The 20,772-nt window shown below is 39.6% G+C and overlaps 2 protein-coding genes across 5 annotated transcripts; one reads left to right on the top strand and one right to left on the bottom strand.

Moving 5' to 3' along the window:
* The first annotated feature begins 1,644 nt into the window (after positions 1–1,644).
* Positions 1,645–10,377, top strand: LOC143877400 (glutathione S-transferase 2-like). Of its 4 annotated transcripts, XM_077379418.1 has the most exons (12): positions 1,773–1,801; positions 1,928–2,033; positions 2,244–2,300; positions 3,324–3,345; positions 3,472–3,557; positions 3,769–3,840; positions 5,703–5,756; positions 6,062–6,137; positions 6,538–6,599; positions 7,729–7,788; positions 9,075–9,177; positions 9,880–10,377. In XM_077379418.1, exons 3-11 carry the CDS (start codon positions 2,253–2,255, stop codon positions 9,174–9,176), a joined length of 582 nt encoding a protein of 193 aa, XP_077235533.1. In that variant the 5' UTR covers positions 1,773–1,801; positions 1,928–2,033; positions 2,244–2,252; the 3' UTR covers position 9,177; positions 9,880–10,377. The 4 variants fall into 4 exon arrangements, with proteins under 4 accessions (XP_077235532.1, XP_077235531.1, XP_077235530.1 ...); XM_077379417.1 differs by lacking the exon at positions 3,324–3,345 and having other exon boundaries at positions 1,645–1,801; positions 9,963–10,377; XM_077379416.1 differs by lacking the exon at positions 3,324–3,345 and having other exon boundaries at positions 1,645–1,801; positions 9,884–10,377.
* Positions 10,378–12,870: 2,493 nt separating this feature from the next.
* On the bottom strand, positions 12,871–17,184 carry LOC143877399 (Tetratricopeptide repeat (TPR)-like superfamily protein). Its single transcript, XM_077379414.1, has one exon. The coding sequence runs from the start codon at positions 16,964–16,966 to the stop codon at positions 15,239–15,241; it is 1,728 nt and encodes a 575-aa protein (XP_077235529.1). The 5' UTR covers positions 16,967–17,184; the 3' UTR covers positions 12,871–15,238.
* Between the last annotated feature and the right edge of the window lie 3,588 nt (positions 17,185–20,772).

Here is a 20,772-nt window from a genome sequence, read left to right as displayed (position 1 = left end):
AAAATAAATAAGACCTAACTCCTAAGTGCATGGCTTCGAAATCAGTCTCACATTCTTTGAAGGACAGATTTAAAAAACAATTTTTTTTTTAAATTGAGATTAATCTCAGCCATTCACAATATGTGACAAGTTGATCGAGGGAAACGATCTCTCCCTTGAAAGCATCAAACTACTCTTTCACACTAGAGTAGGCTGTCCCAAGTAAAAAGGGGTGAATATATCATTTCCCTTTTTCGTTATTATTATTATTATTATGACTTCTTCTGTTTGTTTGCTTCTTTCCCTGTTGGAATGTTCCCCCTCCTTACGTCCCTCCATGGAGAATTGGAGACTCGGGTTCTAAGTAACAAATATCCTTCTCAATAATTTCTCGACTAGGTAAACATTGTGGGTAATGTTAGTTTTTATTTTTTGGGTTTACATTGGAAAATGTTAAAAAAATATAAAATAAAAATCTCATAAAAACAACGCACTGAATGATTAAAATGAAAAATATCCTTATATTTTTTATAGGGAAGTGATATATTTGCCCCCTTTTTTTTTTACTTGGGACAGCCACTTCTAGTGTATCTCTGCAAAGAGGCTGATTTAATTCACGTGGGAAGGATTCAATGGGCTTGATTGCCACGTACGCTGTAGTTGGCTGTCCATTGTAAAGAAAAGGGGTGAATATTATTTTCCTTTTTAAAATCTTAAGATCATGATTTTATCGTTCTATCAAAATGGGTTGATAAAATCGCTATATTTTCGTGACATAGCAAGCGTTCCTACTTGGGTGTGAGGTCGTGTCTTCTTTTTCCATCAGAGGTGTTACGCCCAAAAACGGTAACAGATGAGGCAATGACAACAGAGCCGATCTAGCACGTCTAGATTCCTGTGTGGATCAAAAGGCTATGACCTGTACAGGAGTTAGGAGAACACGAGGTCAGAAGACCAACCCGGAGTCGTAGTTTCGGACGGGCACTTCGACACTCAAGTCAGTGATGGGCACAACTGAACAGGTAAACGCTATGCATAGTGATTTTTTGGGATTCGAGTCCCTTACCTTGTCTTTATGAGGGCTATTTATAGTGAGGGCTTTGGGTATTAGTTTACCTTTTTACCTTTTGGGACAGGTGTCAACCTGCTAGTGGACTAAACCTTACCCTTATTTTCATACCCTTGGACAGGTGTATGATAATGGTTGGGTGAGATCTATTCTTGGTCCTTCGTTTTTAGGTTGCGATGAACCTAATACCCTTCGCGGGGCGATGGCTTTATGGGCCGCCATTGGTGCCATATGTCGAGTAGCGATTGGGGCATTCTTTTGTACGCCATCAAGAGGTAAATCATGAGTTTGTTCAACATACAATCGGATTACTTAGATACCCTGCCAGACACACAGATAAATGTCATTAGTGAGGAGCTAAGCTGGAATTGCTTGATTATTTTGTTGATGCAAGTTAAAGAGAAGAGGGATGATAAATTCGCACGCCCTGTAGGATGATTCGCACCCTTTGAAAGGAGGATGTGTATGTGTGGCATACTTTAACCATTTTCCCCTTTATTATTATTATTTTTTTCTTTTAAGTCAAAGGGGTGCGAATTATCCTACAGGGGGTGCGAATTTATCATGCCACAGAAAGAAAAAACAGGCACTGTACTACTGTAGTAGAGTTTTACACTCCAAATCACTACAAATCCATTTTGCCAGAGTGTGAGCAAGAAATTAATAACAGGAGGAAGTAAAGTTTAAGCGATCATTTGATTGCACCCCTCCAATCTCGAAAATACCATTTTTCTAATGGATCTTGATTCTCAGGTATTATTCCCCGTCTTTTTATTCTTCCCCTTCTGTTATTTCCTCTTGCAATTCCTTTGATTTCATTCGAGTTTCTGCAAACTTCTAGAATCTTCTGATTGGATTCCCCTAATTTTGCTCGTGCAGGAACTTTCCGGTATTTCCTCTTCTTCGCCTGCTACAAAGCTCCAGTTATATTCTTACTGGCAAAGCTCATGTTCGTGGCGCGTTCGATTCGCTTTGAATCTTAAAGGTCAGTGATATGTCCCTTACAGATCTACTTCTTGCTTCAATTTTTGAGGTTTCGCGTTACAGTTTGACTACTAAGGTTCAAATTTATCAGTAATTGCTGAAATTTGGAAATTTGAATCATATAGAGCTTAGAGATTTTCAAATCTTAAGTTTTTCCAACTTCGGATTTTCATTTTGTCTTGCCTGAAGATAATGTTTGGGATGTGCATAGGACTTTCTTATGAGTATAAGGCGGTTGATCTTTCGAGAGGGGAGCAGTTCAGTCCAGGTGAATTTTGATGTTCTTTAATGTGGTGGACCCACTATTTTATATCCTACAGGGATATACCCCTTAATGGGTAACTCCAGTAATTTCACACTTAATATATTCAACAATCTAGACCGTTGATCTAAGACCAATGATTGCCAAAATAAGATCTTACAGTTTCAGGCAATGCAATTTTCGAATTAAAATAAAATATTCCAAAACCCATGGGAGATCTTTTCTTTCTCAGTTTCTTTCAGAAGATTTTAGATATGCATTCATGTTCTTAAAATCAACTTATGGCCCGTTTGGATACCTCATATTTTGTATTTGTATTTGGCTTTGGATTTGGAATTGAGTTTTGAATACAAAATGAATAGATCCGCTAGCTCATGTTGAGGGAGGCAGAGAGGGAAGGGGGTAATTCCTAGTGGAGGGGAGAGGTTGAGGAGCCAAGAGCGTGAAGGAAACTGTCAGTTAGTTCTGTGGATTTCCAATTACTTATTTCCACAGCATATTTGGAAATCTGATTTTTTTCACTGTCAGCCGCTGATTTGGAAATCAAAGGATTTGATCCGGATCCAAATCACAACACAGAAAGGGCTGCAAATGTGAGAAATTCAAATCAAAATCTTCTCGGCATCCAAACGGGCCCTTAATGTATCCCCGTCCAACATTTTGGAAATTGTTGTGCCATAAATGCTGTTACCTCCTTCGTGCGGGCAACCGTGAGGTTGTGGGTTCAAGACAGCTTATGCTTACCTACCAACAAAATGCATGTATACATGCAGTGCCTTGGCAACATACTAGAAAAGTGTTAATGTGTCATTGTGATCATGAAATACTTATTTTTTAGTTTGTACTTCATAATTATTTTTCATTTGACTACCATTTCAAAGAAAAAAATTATTTTTAATTGACCTTGATTTGAAATAAGTTGATAATTCTTTCTTTTTTTTTCTATTGGGATTTATTTTTCATTAATTAATTAATTTAGTTTTGTACGGGAGTGCCCATGTGTCTATATTTATAGTGGTAGCCGCGCAGGACACTTGGAAAAATAGTACAGGTAACACTGGCAGGTAACACCGATCCCTTATGACAATAACGAGGTTTGAGATAAGTATATTGTTGCATGTCATTTGACTTTGATCAAACAATATCCATTTTGACATATGTCGTCCTTGAATTACAGAGTTTGAGCATCTCAACCCTATTCATTACGTTCCAGCACTAGTAGATGGCGATTTGGTGCTTTCTGACTCGTTTGCAATCTTACTGGTTAGCAATTAAGTTGAGCCTGAAATTTCTTGTCCAGTATTATGAGGGTTATATATGGTTGCAATGGCTACTTGCTTAGAGCTCCTAATATACTATCACTACCTGTTCTAGAATCTAGACATCATGGCATTCTGAAGCTATGTAGGGAATCATACCAAGCTTCTGCATAATACTTGTTATCTACTGTGCATGGGATGCTGAATTTGCACAGTATCTGGAGGAGAAGTTCCCCTGGAATGCTATTCTGCCATCTGACCCTAAGAAAAAAGCTGTCAATCTCCAGGTAAATTGTAAAGTTGTTCTTCGCCCTTTTAATGACGACAATAGTAATGCTTTTCATTTATTTTTGTTCTCCTGGAGTCTTGATTGTTCTAATATAATTCATTATGGAATTTTTATTTATTTTATTCAACGCAAGTTTACCTATAAAATAGATAATTCAAGGATAAAGAAGCTAAGCACATATTTTTCATTCGTGCTTATTTAACTGCTTTGACTAATTTTTAACCTGGTGTTAACTAATTGGTGACTCGTGCCAATTTGATTGAGTAAAAAGAGGTGGGGGCAGACCGAAAACAACTTGGGTAGAAACAGTGAAGAAAGAATTGAGGGCTAGGAACATAAAAGAGAACATGACCTTGGATATGAGAGAATGGAAGAAAATGATCCATGTAGACGAACCCAACTAGTGTCAGGATAAGACAGTCATTTGAGCCAAGTATATCCTTTCACCTTTCTTCATGAAAATTTTCTAATGGATTCATTTGCCGACCCCAACTAGTTTGGGACAAAGGCTTAGTTGAGTTGAGTTGAGTTGTTATCTAATTGGTGTTTAAATTTTGCTTTCCTCTGTGACAAACCTTCGTTTAATAAGGCGAAAGCGGATATGAATCCTTACCTCTCCACTCATTGAAATTCCTCATGATAAATATCTAGTGCCAAAATTAAACAGGCTAAATCTACGATTAAAAAAATGAAGGCTAAATCTCTCTGGATAACTTTATGCATTTGTCCGCTACATTTTATGTTGGGCGACTGAAATATTACACCTAATACATGACTGAATTATTACGCCTGATGTCAGCTATATCAGGCTTCAATTTTAGTCTGTTTCAATAAATTTTAGTAGATTGTAGTACTTCTCCCCCTTCTTGTGTTGTCACGAGTCTTGGCCCATTAACTTCTTTATCATGCATTTGTTCATACTCTAGGTTATGCTTTTCACTTGGTTAATTCATCCCCATGAAACTTGAGTTTAAAACTAGTGGGGTGGATCCCAAATGGGAAACATTGTCCACATTCTGAATCGTTTCCCTCCCATGTGGCTGGTCGAGCCACACACACTTGCTTTCTTTTCCACTCGCAGCACCTTTCCCGCTGATATGGTTCCCTGCCCTCATTCCTCCCCATGTTCCCCTTGCCCTGTAGGTTCTTGTCATCCCCCAAATTTGCAATTCAAATGCTCTGTCTCATTTCCTGGCCCATTCGACGTCTGTCTCCTGTAGAGCTACTACTCTGCCACTGTTATTCAATTCTCCGATCTCCAGCTTTCCCATTTTGAGCTAGGAGCCCCATGAGTCCAATTGGCTTCCACAACAGCTTTAGACAAAGCAAAAAAATAAAAGTTGCTTTTCTTGATTTCCATGTTCCCTGTTGGGTACTTGGCTACTTGCAGTTGCAAGCATGATATCCCAAGTTGGAAATATTTATAAATTTTCTTTTCTATTATTGAGGCAAAATCTTCAATGCCTTCAGATTACTTCCTGGTTATTGACTTCTATTATAGCAGTGCAGCACTTCTCAGGATTCCCTTGTTGGCAGAGGCAAATTTGCAGTTGAGTTTCTTAGTAATCATCAATGACTTGTTGGCTTTATTTGTTTGTTTAGTCCTATTGATTTTGAGGATTATGAATTCTACTTTCTGTGTTCTATATTAATGTTACTGTTATTTATTATTTGCAACTTAATGTAATTCCGTCATATTGTAAAAGAGCTATTTAGTAGTATGTTTTTTACGGGGATCCTCTTTCTTGATTGAAGTAAAGAGTGGACTCCTGTAATGAACTGTATTTCAGGATTAGAACATATCGAATTCTGATTTCTGTACTGTTTCCCAACTACTCTAACAACAATATCATGTTCTAGGTTGCGAGTATTGTTAGCTCGAGTATACAACCTCTTCAAATGCAGTCAGTGCTGGTATGTTCTGTTTATACTTGATGCCTCTTTACATAGTCTATATCATGGAAGCAGGATTCTTCCTTGGGAGCCTTCGATTCCCGCTTTCAATTCCCGCTCTGGCAACCTTGAGTAGGATTTTTTCCTGGGAGCCTTCGATTCCCGTTTTGATTCCCGCTTTCGATTCCCGATCTGGCAACCTTGGTCTCTATATACTTGATGCCTCTATACATATTTTATGTTTTTCTGTCTTTTTTATTACTGCTCATCAGTGCTGTTTGTGAACATTCATGGCAGTTTACTTATATGGTTACCCATTTCTGCAGAAATATATTGAGGAAAAACTTTCCCCAGTTGATAAAATGTCATGGGCTCAACACCATATACTAAAAGGTTTTACAGGTAAGCATGGTTCCTTCATATGCTTCATCTTGTGTTAAACAGCTGCTTTTCCTACACGTTAGAAACATTATTACTCATGATCAAGAACATTTAGTTTAACATCTGTCTTCTCTGCATGCAGGAAATCATGAGTATGTATAACTGATACCTAGCTCATGCATATAAATACTCAATAAACTAAGAGTGACCTAACATCATTTTCAAAATTCTTCCCTCAGATGTGGCATTTCTTACCCAAAAAGGATATGTTTTACTGCTTATTATGAAGTAATTTTCATTTATACAAGATTCTAAGTCGTTATGTTTGACATTGTTTCTCAAGTTTATCTCCTTTTCAGAATGCCCTATAATGGGTGGTTCTATTGCTTGTTGTGATCTTGGATTTGATTACAACATGCAGCTCTGGAGAAGTTGCTGAAGGACTTTGTTGGCAAATATGCTACAGGAGATGAAGTATACATGGTCTGTTTTCTGATGCTTTTTTGAAAGAAAAACTTTTGATTTGGTTATCCAATAGGTGCGCACTAACAAGAAAACTTGTCACTGTCACCATGACGGAAGCTAAACTTTATTTAGTAGCTCACTAACCACTTTTTTTCTCAAGGCTGCGTATGGCCTTTAAGCACATCAAATGACACCATCATTGATATCCTTTTTCCTTTAGATTTGTGTTTCTGTTTCTTTTTAAAAATCCATGAGCTGTTTGAATGCCACCAATTTACTGAAGAATGAGAAGGAAACTACCAAGATGGCCATCAACAGAAATCAAAATTGGCATCTCAAAGCATACTAGGGTGGACGATAGGACGATGGGTATCCTGAAACACGACAATAGGATGAATCCTGTTGGTAATAGATGTTCGTGGAAGGGGGGGGGTTAGCAGTCTGCGAGTAGGACTCCCTTGAGAGGGATGACCTTGGCTCTGCCCAGGTTGTAGCTAGTGCTATAGAAGGCTTGGCCATGTTTGATTGTGCCCCTGTTGTGGCTGATTGGGGACCTACTCTTGTTGCTTATTGGCATAGTAGCCTCAACCCTGACAACGGCCATTTACACAGATCCTACCACGGTCATGAATGCGAGAGGGAGGGGGGGCGGGCAGCAACATAAAGTGTCTAAAATGAACCCTGTGATGAAGAATGTGGTGTTGGATGCTTCACAGAGCTTTTTGCGGTAGATATAAGGTCTTCATGCTGGATGAGGAGCACACAATTCAGCAAACATAGGTAGTGCTGCATGGACGAGTACCATGGTGTTGAACGTGACGTAGTCATCTCCCAAGGAACTGAGTGTGTAGTGGATCCTCTCTTGCTAATTTAAGGGTATCTGAAAGGCAGCAGATTGGTCAAATAAATCCTTGGTTTTGTTGAGAAACTCAGAGATGGGTATGTTACCCTTGCGATAGTTGTGAAGCTCCATACGGAGTTGGATGATAACTGATAAGAGACTCGGACTGTTGTTGAGTAGAATAATATTGATGCTTGTCTTTATTTTATGGCATTATCAAAATGTTTAATTTCACGAAATTTTCCAATTAAAAGACTTAGTAATGGATTTAATGTTGTCAAACTAACTAGAGAGTTTTGTATGCAGGCTGATGTCTTTTTAGCCCCACAAATCAATGTTGCCACTAGGAGGTTCAATGTTGATATGGTGAGTTTTTATTCATTTTCTTTTATCCTTTTCCTTTCGTACTTTTGTTCATGGTCTAGTTTTACGTAGCACTTTTCAAATGCTTCATGTCATCTTGAACTCAATCCATATTTTCATTGCTTGTTCTAACTACTCGTTAGAACAAGCAAATCTCGATCATCATTTTTATAGGTATACACCTCTTTTTGATTAGTGCCATTCAGATCTAGACAGTCTGACAGACATTTGGAGTCCAAATTGGTTAAATTATGGGATTTGCTAGGAAGCACCACAGAAGGCATTTTGCGGGCTGGCTGTTGCATGAGAGAGCAGCCACTTCAGAAGCGATTTGGTAGTTGACAACTGTGGGATGGCAACTTTAAACTCTTATGGAAACCTCATGCAAAATTGCTAACAGGAAGAGGAAAAGATATGGTATGGTTAAATGCTTTAAATCATGTTGAAGTTGGAAGGAAAGTCTATCCAATCTATGAAGTATAGTTGGGGCAAGATCTCTAATTCATAGTCAATTTGAGGGCATTGCAGTGTACCTTTACTTCCAAATCTGTTTAATATCCACAAGCATCTATACCATCCTCTTTTTACCACAGTTCTCCCATTCTGAGGCAATGAGAAGCATTTTGTTTTACTGGATACCACAAAATGTTGCAAGAAAGTGTATTATTTCTTTTCATTCACCATAGGCATTTCCACATGGGCACTTCCTCATCATCTTCCATTTTATCATAGACGAATTTAGGATCCCCTATTTTGTCATCTCCTCATGTAAGGTATCTTCCGTGCAAGCTCTACATAAGGGAAGCAACTTGATGTCCAGCATGATTATTGAAACTTCATATGGTCGTCTGCTGCTATTGATTAGTCTGTGTCTGAGAGCGTAGTTTGTGTTGATAATGATTCCCCTCATATGCTGGAAATTGAATAATTTCAATTCATTCTTTAAAATCTTTCTTGGTCAATCTTTCGGGGTGAGTCCATGTCCTAATTCGAGCTTTTAGACATTGACCGACATGATAGAAAGCAATGATAAAAAAAAAAATTGATGCTTGTACATTCTCAATGATATTATAGATACTGTGTGTATGCGATCTTTTATGTCGGTAGTTAATTTGGTTCAGGCAGACCAACTAAGGTTAATGGTCATGTGACCTTCCTTACTAGTGGTAGCCCATCCCTTGGCTACTGAGGGCATTGGCACTACAATTTGCTCAAATAGTTGTTACTCATGCAAATGCTGCTATGATATTGCAAAATGTGGTCATCACTTTTCCTAATTGTTTATGCAGTCCACATTCCCTACTTTAAGTAGGATCAATGAAGCATACCAAGCTCTACCAGCATTCCAATCTTCTCTGCCGGAAAGTCAACCTGACGCTATACTACTCTAAGGCTAGTTTCTCCTCCATATTTGTGACTTTTAAAGTCTCCTGGAACGTGATATTCACAATTTATTTTAATTAAAAAAAAAAAAAGATATTCACAATTTATTGCTAGACAGTCCAGATAAACAAAATGAATATGTGGGCCTTTTTTTATTTCCTTTTTTTTGCTTTTATGGAAAATGTTCCATCTAATATTTCAAAGTGATTTACATGGTCAAGCTTTGTCTAGAATAGTATTAATGCATGTGATCGGAAAATCTACCATCCAATATTTCATAAGGTGACTTATATTACGAGCCTTAAACCAAGATTCTTGACAAGCATCTTTTCTTTCCCTATAGAATTGACCAGCACTGGTTTGCATATTATTGAATCTATTACCTCCTTTTTTATGAAAATAAATAGTACCGTATTACTTTCCGTGATCTGCATAGTTTAATGAAGTTTTTGAAACTTCATTTCTAAGTGAATATCTTTATGTAAAGTGGCAGTTGTGGTTAGTATACTTTAATATGCCATAGATGCTTCATCCTTTTTCACCATTAATATGAGATACTATTACCACTATAAAGAATAAAGAAAAGGCAAGCGAAGTCCTTTCATCTTCCTGATTCCCAGAACTTGTATCATATCATTACATGGAAGAATATATCAACTACTCTTGCAAGTTGGAGCCTTGTTTTATTTCCTTGTTTATTTGCTTCTGTAGATAGGCTTATGAGATGGGATCCACATCTTGCTTGAGATGGAAGCTATTTGCCTAGTAAGGTCGAGTCTTTCTTTCTTATCTAGGAGCCAGAAATCAAGCCATGGAATCTCAGTCTGAAGGCTTGTGTCCCACTCATTGATGCTATTTTTTATGGCTTGCTATACTATTGTTTAAAGGCACATTGCATGTTTGAGTGCAACAAGAACAAATTGTCTGTCTTGCTATACATTCTCCAGATTGGCCTGTTCAGTAGCATTTGTTGCTTGGATAGACAGCCACATGAGGGCATGAAACTTTGGAAGCTAAGGTATGACTTGTGAAGCTCTAATTGTTTAAATAGACTACCTCAATGGACATGAAACCTTGGAAGTTATGGTTTAACTTGTAAAGCTCAGGTTGTTTAGATAGACTGCCTCAATGGGCATGAAACCTTGGAAGTATTGGTGTGACTTGTGAAGCACAGGATGGTACATGAATGTGGTTAATTTAGCCTTGGCAGATGGTTTTCAGATGCAAGTAAGATGGCAAAACGTAATTTTGAGTCCAATAATCAGTATCAGACTCAAAATCGGATTCTCAAATTCCAAAATGAACAGGGCCTAAGCCCTGTACGTTTTGGATTTTGAGTACTCATTTTCAGTGCAAAGTGATTATTGGACTCAAAATTAAACTTTTTGGGTCTCCCCTTCCCCAACATAGTGGTCTAATAGCCAGATTGTTTCAATCACCCACCCATGTAATGGGATTTTTGAACCTCAAACCCATGAAAATGCCAAAGCCGCCTCCTTCCCTTTGTTGTAAGCCCTCACTGCATCTTTCTAAAACTGAAGATTAACAAGAACAACCCCATCTTCAAAGTCCTTAATCTGTAACGGGTCGTTCATCCTTCTCCTCTGAAGAATCCTTGTATTGCTAACATCCTCACCTTTTTTTCCCAATCAAGATTTTGTTTAGGCATCTTTCTCTCCCTGCTGCGTTCTTCTCTACAATCACTCTATGCATCAACCTTCTTGGTGGTGGATGTACTTTTCTTCTTCTTTTTTCACTAGGCACTCCCTACAAGACCTTACCCATCTGAAGTTAATGAATTTTCATGAATGCCTATGTTTTTGTTCTTCCGCCTTCTTCTATATGTGGTCTGCATCTTTACAGAATTTCCTCCATCAGAATTCCAACAGCCACAATCATTGCAGTCTCAGTCACCTTCTCAATGTTCTCTACCACCTCGCATCAGCATCTGATGGAGTAATTCCTTTCATTTCATCGTTTGTTCAGCTATCAATGATTACCTTACACATCTGAATGATAAAAACAATGCACATTGTTTATCAATGTTCAAAACTCTCCATGTCAATCATTAACTCTACGCGAGTCTACTCAGTATTACTCTGGCCGATGTCGTCGAAGACTGATTTTTGACTAAATCATTCAAAAATTTCTTTGGTTAACCCAAGTTAATAAAAAGTTGATCATGTCAAAATCATTGACTTGCCCAGGCTGACACTTTTCACCTTGGTCGAGTTCTCGTCGCCAATGATTACAAACTCGGACTCAGATGAGAAGTCGACCAAGTTAAAAACTAAAAATGTTGTCAACTTGGGAAAGACAATAGTTGATGTGGTCAATTTTTCATTAACTTGGACAAGTCAAATACATTCTGATTAACTTAGTAAGGCAAAAGGAGAACCGGTACAAGAACTCAATCAAGGTAAAAGGGAGTCAACCCAGGCAAGTCAATCCAAGGGCGCATATCCAGACGGAAACTAAGTTCATCTACACCAAGTAAGGTGTAGAACAATTAGTTCATAAGGATCACCATTGTATCTTATGGTCTGAAATATCTGAACCCCATTTCTTCCATTTTTTTCACTCATTGATTGGTGCATCGTTAAGACGATTGACTCGGTTTTTTAAACAATGGTTCATATTATGGGTTTAACCATGAGGGAGGCAGGAGAAGTTTGCAAACATAAACAGCATATTATCCTTATCAAAAGAATCAAAGATATTCAGAGTCTGATTCAATCTCGTAGGGTCATAACTATAACTACACTGTTGGCAATCTGTAAATTTAACAGAAAAACCTTTAAAAAAATTGGATAGGTAGATTCTCAAAAATAGATAAGATCTTCCTAATTTTGGTTTTTGTAGTTGTTCTTAAGATCCCCGTGTGAAGATCGCAAAGGTTTAGAAATGACCATTGTTTTGTTGGATTCAGTAGGGGGTGGATGGGTATCATTATAGATCTATAGCAGTGGAAGCATCGCTAGATATCTCACGGAATTCTTGAATCATGGTGCTGATGGAGCTTTTTGGGATGCAGGATTATTGTAATGTACAAAGAAAATGTCAACCATAGCATCTACAGCTGATAGTGGCCCTGTGGATACTTCTCTTTTGTTGTCTCATGGTCTAGGGTTCACCCTGACCTCTCATGCTATGTAAATGCAAGTTGGGACTCCTGGTCCCCAATATAATTCTCATGCTATGAATATAATTGCCATTTTTCACAAAAAAGAAAAAAGAAAAAAGGATAAGATCATCCTAATGAATCTCTCTACACAGTCACTAACATGGATTAGTTCACAAAAAAATGAATTGTCAGTGTACATTTATGATATTGGGGACCAAAAAAGAAGCACTCACCCCCTTAGGGATTTAACCTATCCAAATTACCAGAGATAGAAGCTGGCCATGGCCAACAATTTCCCAAAATGATGATAGAAACACCTCAAACATCAGTCATGCCAAGAACCTTGCCACGATGTTACTCTACCAGCTGCCCACAGCTCTTCCATCAATACCCAAGGTAGCAACAAGAATTTGCCTTCATTAGTAGTGGCACAAGGAATAATATATGATGAAGTGAATGAAAGAGAGCTAACCCCACAAAGATCTAAAATCATGGAACTGATGGATAGCTGTAATGTGGATTATGATCTTTAAAGGACACACTTGAGATGTAGACGACTTCGAACCCCAACCGATTGATTTTTTTTTTTTTTAAATTGACATATTTTATTGATATTATGAGAGTTACATCGGGGACCAGGGGTTCGCATTCACAATACATAACATCAACAAGACTGGCTGGGAAATAATCCAAACCACCAGAACCTCGTAGGTAAATCCTTACCTTTTTCCATACCACAATCAGCTTTTTACTATCATCTGGCTTAATACTGGTTTTCTAGATCAGCAAACACTTCTCCCATGCTGCCAAAGCTCCTCTATAAACCCATTATCATCTTCACCTTTTCCTTCAAGAAGAAGCCCTATGCTTCTTGGTTTACCACCATATCAAGCCATCAGTCAATGTTAGATAACCGGCATCATTGCCTCATAGAACGAAAGACCATGGTCTCTCAAGCTATTCGAGGGTCTTCTGCTATTGATAGCACACCAGAAATTGACATTAGAGGGCTAATAAATCCTACTATTCCATCTGACTAATTAACCTATTTTGCCATGTTAAAACTATTGACAACTAAAACCTATTTCATAACTACTATTAGATCGATCACCTGCTCCCTGGAAGTCCAAAAAGAAAACTTCCTTACCCAAAAGTCCAAAGTTCGGACTTCCAAAAAAGCTTCCTTACCCAAGATCCAAAGTAAAATTCCCAAAACACTGCTTCTACAGCCTCAAGCAAATCAAATCAGAGAACACTTGCTCACTTGCTAAGTTTGCCCAAGAAAAATTCCACACTATCTTTCAGCCTTCTGGACCTTCGAAAAGAAAACAATCTCAAAACCCGGGGCAGGAACTTCCTCCATCGGATCCTCCAGACATGCGAAAACGTACTACGCAAGTAACTAGGCTTTAAATGAGGTTATAAAAACAAAGCCACCGCCCTCTGCTTAATACGGCGGTGATAAGACTATTCGAGACAGAAACCGAAAAGGTAATTATTCTTTACCGCAGACACTCTTCCCTAGAAATCTGTATTGCGTGTACTGTTTTCGGAGTGGAGCCCATTACTACCTATAATGATCATTATCCATAAAGTTACACTTGGAGAGAGGATAGGGCTTTTTTCCAGGCCCTGGCGACCCATCAGGTGATGTAAAGCCTGACACACCCGGATCAGCCCATATTTTGGAGAGGATATGTAAGAGTTGCTCAAAAAGCTCCCCATTATTTTGAGTGCTTTTGATTTACGGAATTTTTTAATATGTTGATCTTGACATCCCCTCTAATGGCCTTTCATGATTATAGAAGTATCTATGCTCCTTTCCTTGGGCTTGTCCATGACAAGTGTTGAAACCACCTTGTTTAGGCGGCTGATTTTGAAATTTAAATTTCAACGGTAGCCTAAAGGACTCACCCTGATCAGAGCCACCCGGTTGACCCAACTGAGTTGGTGCCGAGTTCTTTTGCCGAGTCCCTCCACCATCAACTGTTTGTAGATTAAAATGTTCGCTCTTACCCAAAGGGCTCTACTTCTCGGACAGCACCACAGGCTGACGGTCATAACGCTTGACCAAAAGATCCGAATCCAATGGATCAAACAGGGAAGGAGAAACCCTATTCAGTGAATCCATTCGCTTAGGAGAACGAAGGTCAATGTCAATTTTGAAGATGGTGTCTTGGACCCGAATGTGTACGAAAGTCACAATCTCATCCGTTTTCGAGCAAATGACCAAAACTGAGGCAAGAGTCATTCCTTCCAATTTAACACTTAATACTTTTTCCAAAAATCCGGCCCAAAGCCTCAACCGTTGATGTCACCCAGACATGAAGAGGGATCCCTGTAAAATTGATCAGATCGCCTTTTCCTCCTGTTTGATAATCGGGCTCCATGCAGATAGGGAGGAGAGGAAGTTTCCACATGCTTTGGCTTCCATCTCCAAGACCCTGGTGGCCATTGCTTCACTGGTAAACATAAATAAGATCATATTTGGACCGAAAAAACCCGGCCTACGGAGAGATGGAATATTCCAATGGGTTTTAGCTCGGTTCCAAATATCCATCAGGTTCCAATTAACCCCTTTTGGCCTGCCAACCAAACAGGATTTGAGAAGGGTGCTACGATCCTCCACTTCCTTCCCAGAGATAGTGAGGGTTGGGATCCCATCAATGGAACTAGATCTGATATTTCCAGAATCCGGCCAAACCCCTTCGGATCTTTCCTCCGATGACTTTTTAGGTCGCCAGAACTTACCTTTCCCTTTTCCAAAATTGCACTGCCTGCATTTACTTCGCCATCTGAAGTTAAAGTATCCATAGTCAGTGCATATCCAATCTCCCTTCATCCCTACATGAACGAAGTGGTAGTATACTTCAAGCAAATTAGAGTGTAGAGAAGATCAATGACATATTTGGTCCCAACCGATTGATTATGAATATTTGCTAAGAGTTAAGTAGATTCCATCCAGCTACATCCAGGTATTTTAGCCAACCTCTTCTCTTCTATCAACTTTCTCAATCTCTTGGCATCATCCCACCTCTCAGCTGAAGCGTATAGATTTGCTAAAAGAACATAGTACCCACTGGCCTCAGCCTCAGGCTCCAGTTCAATGCAGTGTTGAGCGGCAATCTCCCCAAGCTCAACATTGCAATGTATTCTACAGGCAAGAAGCAAGGCTCCCCAGACCCCAGCATGTGGCTGCATTGGCATACTCCTTATCAGTCCAAGTGCCTCTTCCAACCTTCCAGCCCGCCCAAAAAGATCAACCATGATTGAATAGTGATCAGCAGAGGGTGCAACTCGATGTTCACTCATCATGGAGGAGAAACATCTATATCCTTCTTCCACTAAACCAGCATGGTTGTAGGCAGTCAAGAGCCCAGTGAATGTGATTGCATTTGGCCTAATCTTGGCATTCACCATCTCTTCAAACAAAGAAATCGCGGAGCCAACCTTCCCATTTATTCCACAGCCCATGATCATTGCACTATAAGCAACCAAATCTCTCCTCCTCAAGCCATGGAACATCTCATATGCCTTGTCCAAGCTGCCACACTTCGCGTACAAGTCTATCAGAGCAGTAATCAAATGATCGTCCAATTCAATCCCTAATCTATGCATATATGACTCAACCCATGTCCCAAATCTAAAGTCTCCTAACTGAGAACACGCAGATATAACACTAACAAAAGTCATCTCATCAAGTTGCACATTCATATTTAGTTTTCGCATTTTGTTAAACAGTTGGAGGGCCTCTTTAGGTCGGCCGTTTTGAGTGTAACAAGCGATCATGGCATTCCATGCAGTTTGATCATACTCACCCATCTGTTCAAATAGCTGGCAAGCAGAATCAACTTGGCCATATTTTGAATACCCCGAAATCATGGCAATCCAAGAGACATTGCTTCTTTCAGGCATTTCATCAAACAACCCTCGTGCTGCTTCTATATTTCTGGACTCAATATACCCACTAATCATTCCATTCCATGAAGCCGGACTTCTCCACGGCATTTGCCTAAACAAGGACTCAGCCCGACCCATGTCGCCCGCTTTAGCATACCCCGAAATCATCGAGTTCCAAGAGACCACATCTTTGGTAGTCATCTCATCAAAAATCTTGCGACCTTTCGTCAACTCCCCGGCTCTCAAATACCCAGAAAGTATCGAGTTCCAAGAAACAACATTTCTCTCAGGCATTTCATCGAACACTTTCTGAGCAATTTCCAAATCCCCGAATTTGGAGTACAAATCAACAAGAGCAGTCTGTACGTAAACAACGCGTGATAGTCCGAGCTTGTGAACCTGCCCGTGGATCGAAGTTCCGGCAATCTTGGCCGGAATCCGAGCGCAGGCCTTTAGAACGGAGGATACTGCAAAGGTGCTTGGGGAGATATCGGCTCTCTGCATTTGAACATATAAAGAGACAGCTTCTTTGAAGCGCCCGTGTTGGGATGAGAATCGGATCGCGGAAGCCCATGAGAAGACATTTGGGTTTGGCAATTCGTCGAACACTTGTTGGGCGTTTAGTGGGCTGCTTAGAGAGAGACAGCGAGTAGGAATGAGGAGATAGGACAAGGAGGAGTTGAGGGCTTTAGTGAGGATTTGGGGGTTGATTTGCTTTGGTTGGCTGGCTTTCTTATATGTTTTTAACAAGGTTGGCAGATTGGAGACGAACATTAGAAGGCAGAAAAGAAATTAATTGTTCATGAAGAAAATGTTACTGCTTCATAGTTCAAGAAACCTCTTGCTGTGTTACCTTTCCAATATCGGTTAATATACATAGAAACTGGGTGTATAAGCTTGAAATAGGCATTGGTGCTACCTTTTTTTTTTTCAAGGGAAAGATACACTCAGACCCCCATGGTTTCTGAATTCTGACTGTGGTTTCAATTTGTGTAAGGTAGACCCCCTCAGTTGACTGTTGGTTTCTGAATTCTGACTGTGGTTGAAATAGGCATTGGTGCTACTTATTTTTTTTTCAAGGGAAAGATACACTCAGACCCCCGTGGTTTCTGAATTCTGACTGTGGTTTCAATTTGTGTAAGGTAGAACCCCTCAGTTGACTGTTGGTCCACAGATTGAAAGGTTAGGATGATCCTATGGAGCTGATTTTTTGGGCACACTCTATCTATGTCAGGGCCCATCAAATGAACGCTTTGGATCATCCAAACAATGTTGGCCCACTGTGTTTTTCGTAGTGACAAGGGGGTCTATTTATAACTTTTTAAACATCAGGGTTAAGTTGAACGTGTCAGAAACCATAGGGGGTCTAAGTGTATTTTTTCCCTTTTTTCAATGGTCTTATCATCTCACGTTTGCAATATGTGAATTGTGGAGACATTCTAATTTTTGCAGTGTTTCTAATGCCCAGCTTTGAAACTTAAGACAGGTCCTTTGGTGGTTTGAGGGATGGGGCTAAGGGCGCAGATGGGCACAAAAGCTATTTGGACGGTATAAATAAGGAGGGAAGTAGGATAGTGAGATTGCAGGGTCCTTTGATGGAACATATCCAAATTACTTATCCTTCTGTTGTATCTTAGTCTCTTTTCAAGATACTAATGGTGCTTGCTAAGACGATTAACTTCAAAAAGACTTCCTCTAGGTTTCCCAACTATGGTTCAAGTGGTTAAATGTTTGCTTCACTAGCACTCCTCTAAGGTCCAAAGTTTTTGTTGGATGGCTGGTAATGAAAAGATTAGTGCCAATTAACTGGTGTTGTTGTATAAGAAGACTGAAGAACCATGTACGATATCACCATCTATTGCAAGATGGAGGGGTAGAACTAATTCCCAAGGATGTTTGGTATGACATGAAAAACTGTAAATACATAGAACACTCATTATAGGACAAGCCTAATAAGTGCTTATGTAGAACACTCAAGAGGATAAACATAGAAACTAGTATCACAAGATTTATGGAAAGAGATTTGACAAGATATGAGAAGATAATCCTAATACTTAATCTAGCCTCCCTGCATAATCTTCCCCAATTAATCCAAATCAAATCTTGGAAGATGTGACTTCTTGAAAATAATATTATTTTAACCCTGGTTTGCATAGGAAGGGATGGGAAAAAAGAGTTTCCTAAGATGAGATTTGCTAGGGACCATCGCATAAGGCATTTCGTGGGCTGGCTGTTGCAAGAGTGCAGCCACCTCAGATGTATTAAATGAATAAGACAAAATCTGAGCCTACGTTGCTGCTCTCTCATGCAACAGCCGAATGCCTTCCGCGTGGTCCGTAGCAAATCCCTTCTACGAACTAGGACAAGCTAAATGGTAATTTTTCAGTGAAACAAGTCCTTGTCGTAGAGTCTTGTTAGTTTACCTTACAATTACAACATGCTTTGGCTTTGCCACCTACCACAAAAAATAAATAAAGAATTTATTTTCCATTTCAAAGCTGCTTTAATAGTCCAATGCAATCTCCACCCTACATGTAAAAGATGAGAGTTGATTGAAAGAGGTCATTTGCTGGGCCCTATACTGGATATGCGCGGTCCAAAATATCTTGCTACCGATCCCTACCATCCAATCGATGGTTCACGTACACAAAAATAGGGAAATGATCGGACAAATATCTAGGCGTTGGTGGACCCGGCTGGATGACCGGTTCAAGTGACTGTACACTTGGCAAGCGTATGATTGAGATTGAGATTTGCCTTCAATCAAAATGTTTTCATGTGATGCGGGGCCAACGATAACTTGAAAACGATGTGACGAAGCAAAGAGTTAGCCATGATGGGAGAGCATCCCAACTATCTCCCAGTGCATAAACTTCTTTCTACCATCATTCCCCTGCTTCATAAAGGCAGCTTGAAATTCAATTCAACGGTCACAATACAGTAATTTGATAATGAAATTTACTAATAGACCACTGTCAAGCTATGGTACAATGGCAGTTAGTCGAAATGCTTGAGCTGTTAAGAGTTAGAGTTGGTGTTATTTAATCATTTATACTTCAACACCTGCTCCAAAATCTTCCCTATCGGATGATACTAACCCTCCGATGTATCTAGTTTAAATAGGCTACTTTGAGAGCTCCAGGTATTGAAGGGGTTAGATCATCCTAGAGAGATGTCTAGAGTCGGCACAAACAAATGAATGCATTAGATCATCCGAATATGTGAGCCCATTATACTTTGTGACATTTTCAACCTTTTGATTTAAACATTTATTGTGTGTCCTTTTTTTCTTCGTTTTTTTTTACTTTTTTTTTTTTTTTAATTTTATTTTAGGTAAGCTGGGATCGATTGAACCTACATGTCAAGCCTGAGATTCAAACTAAGCCTTAATACATAATAGGCCTAACACCTGGCTCGATTGTTTCTTTACGGTTCATTTGTGAAACACCAAGTCTAATGTTCAGAATTGCTCGATCCTCGTACCTTCTAGACAACAGCCAGGGGCGGAGGCACATATAGCATGAGGGGGCGATGTGATTTGCAAAATCCCTTTAAAGGTGTATGGGCTATACATGCAAGCTTAGGTAGTTTAGTGGCCATGGCCTCCCAAGTGTAAATTCCTGGGTCCGTCCCCGACAACAGCTCCTCGTTGGAGAGGCTGAGGCTCCCAGGTGAACGGTTTGGATTGTGCTATCTTATATAGTGGACCTAATCGTTATCGAATTTTCTTCTTTAAGTACGGTGCTTCTGTGATAATTTGATAGAATGGTTTAACGTAATGTCACCTCGCATATGAAATATAAGCTGTGTTCTACCAAAATTTTGTTCATTAGAGCACGTGCATGTCAGTGTCACTATCTCTGTCATGCTTTGGACTGTAGGAACCCGCAACACGTGGCCTGTCGCACCACCAAATCATCGACTGGATAAGAGCACCACCAAATCATCGATTGAAATCCGATATATTCACCCCCTTTTCTTCCTTAGGCTACCCCTTCCACTGTACAAAGAGGAGTCTTTAATATATACTTGAAAGTTGCAAGTACACTTCAGTGGGATGAGCAAATCTTGAACTTTCCTGGAAAAGCAATGCATGATTTGCCTTTATGGCCTTTTGACTTCCTTTTCTTGCAGAAGCAAGTGTGGTGGTGGGTCCGGCAAAGGGCTTTTTATTATTTAAAAACACATACAGTAGGGCCCACATTATTCCGTGATCCAAACCATTCATTTGTTGGGCCCCAACTTGAATAGACACTGCCCCAAAAATCATCTCCACCTAACTGTCTAACATATGGAGATGATTTTTGGGGTTCTTCCTATTTAAGTCAGGCGCAACAAATGAACACTTCGGATCAGGGATGTAATATATTCAACCCCTTTTCTTCTCCGGGCCACCCATCTAGTCTATTTATGACTCCTTTTTTACACTACAAGGGGTTGGCCTGGTGAGAAAAAAGGGAAGGATATTGTCGATTCAACCTAGTTACTGCTGATATGGTGGGCCCAGACCAGACGATTTTAGTTGTGTGGCCTTCCAAACGAAGTGATAGATAGGGTGGCTTCCAGTTTATAAAATCTTG

This window comes from Tasmannia lanceolata, unplaced genomic scaffold, assembly GCF_043159265.1.
Source record: "Tasmannia lanceolata isolate RefF3 unplaced genomic scaffold, GAP_Taslan_0.1 ptg000005l, whole genome shotgun sequence".
Classification (NCBI taxonomy): domain Eukaryota; kingdom Viridiplantae; phylum Streptophyta; class Magnoliopsida; order Canellales; family Winteraceae; genus Tasmannia; species Tasmannia lanceolata.
This window is presented reverse-complemented; position numbering and strand designations above follow the sequence as displayed.